We start from the raw sequence: 6676 nt of genomic DNA on the forward strand, positions 1-6676 counted from the left end.
GTCCTGACTCTGGACCGCCAGTGATTTCCTTGTAGGTGGATACTTTTTTGGTTTATTTATATTTTTTGGTTGCACTGGGTCTTTGTTGCTGCATGCAGGCTTTCTCTAGTTGCGGCGAGCGGGGGCTCTCTCCTTGTGGTGCCCGGGTTTCTCATTGCGAAAGCTTCTCCTGTTGCGGAGCACAGATTCTAGGTGCCTGGGCTTGGTAGCTGGGGCATTCAGTTTACTTGCTCGCCACATGTAGAATCTTCCTGGACCAGGGATCAAACCTGTGTCCCCTGCATTTTCAGGTGGATTCTTATCCACTGCACTAGCAGGGAAGTCCTAGATGAATACTTTTAAGCAAAATTTCTTTAGATTTGTGTGGCATTTATCTAAGTAGCTGTACTATTAAGTTATTCTCCATGAGACGTATCATACAGCAATTATCACATTTCTTTTAGCCATCTCAGTTCAGTTCAGTCGCTCAGTTGTGTCCGACTCTTTGCGACCCCATGAACCGGCAGCATGCCAGGCCTCCCTGTCCATCACCAACTCCTAGAGTCCACCCAAACCCATGTCCATTGAGTCGGTGATGCCATCCAACCATCTCATCCTCATCGTCCCCTTCTCCTCCTGCCCTCAATCTTTCCCAGCATCAGGGTCTTTTCAAACAAGTCAGTTCTTCGCATCAGGTGGTCAAAGTATTGGAGTTTCAGCTTCAACATCAGTCCCTCCAATGAACATCCAGGACTGATCTCCTTTAGGATGGACTGGTTGGATCTCCTTGCAGTCCAAGGGACTCTCGAGTCTTCTCCAACACCACAGTTCAAAAGCATCAATTCTCTGGCGCTCAGCCTTCTTCACAGTCCAACTTTCACATCCATACATGACCACTGGAAAAACCATAGCCTTGACTAGATGGACCTTTGTTGGCAAAGTAATGTCTCTGCTTTTTAATATGCTGTCTAGATTGGTCATAACTTTCCTTCCAAGGAGCAAGCGTCTTTTAATTTCATGGGTGCAGTCACCATCCACAGTGATTTTGGAGCCCAGAAAAATAAAGTTAGCCAGTGTTTCCCCATCTATTTGCCATGAAGTGATGGCACTGGATGCCATGATCTTAGTTTAACCATCTAGAAACTAATATTTCCTTTCTAGGGGACTTAATATAAAAGATTTAACTTCTCTCTATTTTGGTTTGTCGTTTTGTCAAAATGGAGTATTTTTACTTAAAGTTCTTGAAGTATTGGGAGAAGGAAAGGGCAACCCCCTCCAGTGTTCTTGCCTGGAGAGTCCCATGGACATGGGAGCCTGATGGGCTATGAGGTCCATGGGGTTGCAAAGAGTTAGACATGACTTAGCACGCTTTGAAGTATTGAGTTGGACATCATCTGTTTAGGTGATTGCTTTAAAAACTAAATTAAATATACCGTTGCCAAGCCTGAATTGCATAATATAGAAATTAAATCATCTGAAAGAGCTGAGAACTTCTCATGGACATCTTGAAAGTGCATTGCTCTCCCACCTCACTCCTGCCACACACTCCAGGGTCTAATCCCGTGTCTAAATTATGGTGTGGATGAGGTGTGCTGCTGATGGGAAATGTGAAAGCTGAACTGAGTGGAGAAGCTGGTAAATGCATTTCCTCCGATTTGGATGCTCTGCTGATGTCTTAATGGAAAGTTTACTTTTCCCAGTTGAACCTTAGTGGAGCATTAGTTTGACCAGAGAGTTTAGACAAGGTTTTCTTCCTGTAAATTTTTGCTTTTTAAATTTGGTAGGTACCATTCTTTGTCAGTTATCTCACTGAGACAGTAGTGTCTCAGATACTGACATCTTTAAGGAAATGCCCACCCTCTTGTTGGACTAGAATGTTATAGTACCATATGATGATTCAATTAAGTGGGCCATGAGTTGAGGCTCAACGATCTTTGCCCAAATGGGATTTTCTCTTTATGTATGAATAGAGGACGTGATGCAGATGTGCCCAGGGGACTTCTGGGAAGGTTTTTCAGCCCCTGTGAGGTCACTGACTATGACATCAGCAGCTTGTTTTCCTATAAACACACCAAAAGCTTGAGCAGGTGATTTCAATCAAGTCAGCTGGACGGCACTCATTCCCAGGTGATTGGCCGTTAGGTACATACATCATTCTCTTTCTGAGACGTAGCTCTGTAAAGATCATTCTTGAGTGGGATGTTTAAAAATATTTAGAACAGTAGACCCAAGGGGATGTTGAGAGAATGACATAAGTGTTCCATGCTCTCCAGTTTATAAATAAGGGTGAAGTTAAAATACCTTGTATGTGGCTAGTACTTGGACTTTCCCAAGTTCTTCCAATGTTTTGAGATAACCTAACTTGCACATTAGTGAAGTATTTTTCTGCTTCTTCCAACATACTGGAGTATCATAATCTAGAATAATTTCTAGGTATTTTAGAAAGTCCCTTTCCTCCTATAGATTTTTTTCATTCTTAACAATGGTCTTTATGGGGTCTTTTATTCAGGAGATACTTAGCTAAACAATTTACCTTAATTTGAATCTCAAGATGAAGATGCTTCTTAAAAATTAAAAGGATATATTCTGTTTCATAGCATATCATACTTAATAGAGTGGCTTCTGACTATTTTTGATGAAAAATAACTGACAGAATGAGATAATGTTTGACTTTAAGTATGTTTATTTTCTAAGCTTACTGCTTGTTAATGTTTAGTTTCTTTAGTAATTCTTGTCCATGAGCACTCACCTGGGAAGCAGGAGCCCCCTGTTAGTATGTGAAGGTATGTACATGTCCATGTGTACTTTTGTGTATGTATATTCATGAATAATATACCCATGCATACATACACTATAATGACTGATTTATAGTTTATTTTTAAGAATAATGTAGTGTTGAGAAGCAGCCTCCAAATAGGTCCTTTCTGCTAAACTTTCAAATAGTTTTCCAACTGCATGACATGGCTTCTGTGCTTTTCATTCCTGGACATTACAGTCTCTGTCCTAAGATCCTGTGTATAGTAGAGATAGTAGAAGTTTAAATTGGTAGGTATGCTTATTCATCCTTTGGTACATCCAAAGGGTTCCAGATGTTATTTTCCCAGATAGTATTAGAGAATTTGTGATGTTAATTAGCCATACTTGAACCTTAAAAATTTCCCCAAACATGCATGACTTTGGTAATTTCTATGGAACCTACCTACACTTGCCGGCTACATGTGGTTATTTTAACTAATTAACAGTAAATAAAATTTTAAATTTATTTCTTCAGTTATACTAGCCACACTTGAAGTGCTCATTAGCTACATGTGGCTAATGGCTACCATACTGGATGGCCCAGAACATTTTCATCATCACAGAACATTCATTGGACAGAACTGGACTATATTAACCTTGAAAGTCACCCTGCTAACACTATAGGGAATTGTTTGGTTTTGAACTGTCTCTTCAGTGTTCTTTACAAAGTGGTGGATTAGAGTAAACCAAATAATAGAATTCATTATCCAAATCTCTTTGCAATTCTGTTTTCTTTTCTGTACATGTTTACAGTAAATTCTTCTAGCCCTGGTATTCTCTGATTCCATCAAGCAGCAGTACTTGGCATTATTATCTAAGTGAGGCTTACGCTAGAAATGAGCTGCTACGTGTATGTCAAGTTATCTCCTGTTTTATTTTTCATAGTACTTCCTTTCTCTTTTTATTCAAATTTAGAGAAACTGTGTTGATACTGAACTAACAAATTCCATGGGCCAACATTGTCTCCTGTTTTTACAACATCTTTATTGGGATATAATTCATATACCATAAGATTCCCCCATTTTATTGTGTTTTTATGGTGGTTTTATATATTTAAAAAATTGTGCAACCATCACTAGTATCTAAATTCAAAACATTTTCATCACCCCAGAAAGAAACTTTGTACCCATTCGCAGTCACTCCCTGGCAACGGCCAATTACTTTGTTTCTATGGATTTTCCTATTCTAGGTATTTCATAAAAAGAGAATCATGGAATATGGGGCCTTTTGTGTCTGGCTGCTTTCTTTTAGCATAAGGTTTCAGGTCCATCTGTGTTGTATCATTATACTTCATATTACTTTCTAGGTCAAGTAATATTCTATTCTATGGGTATGCATTTTGTTGATCCAGGTATCAGTTGATGGGTATCTGGGTTGTTTCTACTTTTTAGCTCTTGTAAATGCTGCTTCTGTAAACATTCATGTGTCAGCTTTTGTGTGGCCATGAGGTTTCAGCTCCCTTGAGTGTATACCCAGCAGTGGAACTACTGGATCGTATGGAAGCTGTATGTTTAATATGTGAAAGAGCTGCCTGTTTACCGAGGTGACTGCCATTCTCCATTTCCACCACCAGTCTCATCCCGTCCTCAGAACGCTTGTTATTGTTTGCCTTTGTCAGTATAGCCATCCTAGTGGTTATAAAGTGGTATTTTGTTGTGATTTGCATTTGCATTTTCCTAATCACTGGTGATACTGAGCATCCTTTCGTTTGCTTATTTGCCATTTGTATATTTAAAGAAATATCTGATCAAGTCCTTTACCTGTTTTAAATTGGGTTTTCTTTTTTATTGTTGCGTTATAAAAATTCTTTATATATTTGATATTCTTGTGTATCAGGTACCTAAGGTTTCTTATCAGATACAGAACTTGTAGGTATTTACTCCTATTCTGTAGATTATTCACTTTCTTTGATGGTGTCCTTGGAAGCATAACAGGTTTAATTATTTTTTATTGAATTATAGTTGATGTACAAATTAGTTACAGATATTTATTGTTGATGTACGCATTATATGTTACAGATATTTGATATATTGATTCACAACTTTTAGAGGTTACATTCCATTTATAGTTACTTTAGAAGATTGGCTACGTGGCCTGTGTTGTACAATATATCCTTGTGGCTTATTTTATACATAATAGTGTGTACCTCTTAAGGGTTTAATTTTTACAACACCCCTTTGTTCCTTCTTTTGTTTATGTTTTTGGTGTTTACAGGTCAGAAGTATTGCCTAACACAAGGCCACAAAGATTTACCCTTACTTCTCTTCTCAGAGATTAAAAATTTATAGTTTAAGCTTTTATGTCTAGATCTGTACTCCGTATGGAGTTAATTTTTGTGTGTGATGCAATGAAGGGAGTCCAACTTCATTCTTATGCAGAGGACATTCAGTTGTCTGTGCCCATTCGTTATGAAGACTGATTTACCTGTTGCGTTGTCTCGGTCAGATATCAGTTGACTATAGATGTAAGGGTTTATTTCTGAACTCTAAATTCTATTCCATTAACCTATGGGTTTCTGTTTATGTACCATGCAGTATTAACTGTAGCTTTGTAGTAAATTTGAAATTAGAAAGAGTCCTCCTATTCTGGTTTCTTTTCCCCCAGCATTACATTGGTTACTTCTTGACCCCTTGCATTTCCATATGAATTTTAGAGTCAGCTGGTCAATTTCTGTTTAAAAAAAAAAGGCAGCTGGAATTTTGATAGGGGTTGCATTGAATCTGTAGATCAATTTGGAGATCTCTACCATCTTAGTAGTATTAAGTCTTTTGATCCATGAACATGGGATAATCTTCCCCTTTATTTTGGTCATCTTTTTTTCCAATGGTCTTTCATAATTTTCAGTACATATGTCTTATCCTTGTTCTGCTAAATTTATTCCTAAGTGTTTATTCTATTTGTCATCTATTTGTAGTTGGAATCTATTGTGGAATTTTCCCTTAATTTCATTTTCAGATTGCACACTGCAATTGTAGAAAGATATAATTGACTTCTGTACGCTGACCTACTATGTAACCTTGTGTGCTGTGCTTAGTTGCTCAGTCATATCCGACTCTTTGTGACCCTATGGAGCCTGTCAGGCTCCTCTGTCCTTGGGATTCTCCAGGCCAGAAGACTGTAGTGGGTTGCATGCTGTGCTCCAGAGGATCTTCTCAACCCAGGGATCAAACCCAGGTCTCCCACATTACAGGCGGATTCTTTTCCATCTGAGCCACCAGGGAAGCCCAAGAACACTGGAGTGGGTAGCCCATCCCTTCTCTAGGGGAATCTTCCCAACCTAGGAATCAAACTGGGGTCTCCTGCATTGCAGACAGATTCTTTACCTGCTGAGCTACCAGGAAAGCCCATGTAAGCCTCAGCTGTAGCTGTTTATTAGCTCTTGCAGTTTGTATGTATGTGCGGTCTCCCCAGCCCCCCTTTCTAACTCGATCTTTGCTATAGGTGATTCAAGAAAACTTATGATGTACTGTGACTTAAAAGGAATTCTTTGTCTTCATTTTCTAGGAGTTGTAGCTGTGGGATACATCAATGAAGCCATTGATGAAGGGGATCCTCTGAGAACTTTAGATAGCCTGCTGTTACCCACTGCTAAGATTAAAGATGTGGATCCTGACTTTGCCCGGCACTACCAGGATGTTTTATACCAGGCTAAAACACAGAAATACATGGTAAGTCTTAGTAGGTGTGTTTTTTATTTATTTATTATTAGTTGTCTATTTTTTATATAGTAGTGTGCACATATTTTAATCCCAAAGGACCTACTATATAGCATGGGGAACTGTGCTCAATGTCTTGTAATAACCTATAATGGAAAATAATGCAAAAAAGAATATATATATATATATATATATAATTTCAACTCTGTTTAGATAATAGGTGTGTTTCTTTTAAATTTACAGAC

General features: G+C 38.4%; 1 protein-coding gene across 1 annotated transcript in view; it reads left to right on the forward strand.

Annotated features, from left to right (window-relative positions):
- The window catches only part of IQGAP2 (IQ motif containing GTPase activating protein 2), a 330456-nt gene that overhangs the window by 232477 nt on the left and 91303 nt on the right, over positions 1-6676 (forward strand). Inside the window, exon 13 of the mRNA XM_010847615.1 lies at positions 6280-6443. Within this exon, the coding sequence (XP_010845917.1) occupies positions 6280-6443 (164 nt within the window). The remainder of the gene's footprint in view (positions 1-6279; positions 6444-6676) is intronic.

This window comes from Bison bison, unplaced genomic scaffold, assembly GCF_000754665.1.
Source record: "Bison bison bison isolate TAMUID 2011002044 unplaced genomic scaffold, Bison_UMD1.0 scf7180017864252, whole genome shotgun sequence".
Taxonomy (NCBI): domain Eukaryota; kingdom Metazoa; phylum Chordata; class Mammalia; order Artiodactyla; family Bovidae; genus Bison; species Bison bison.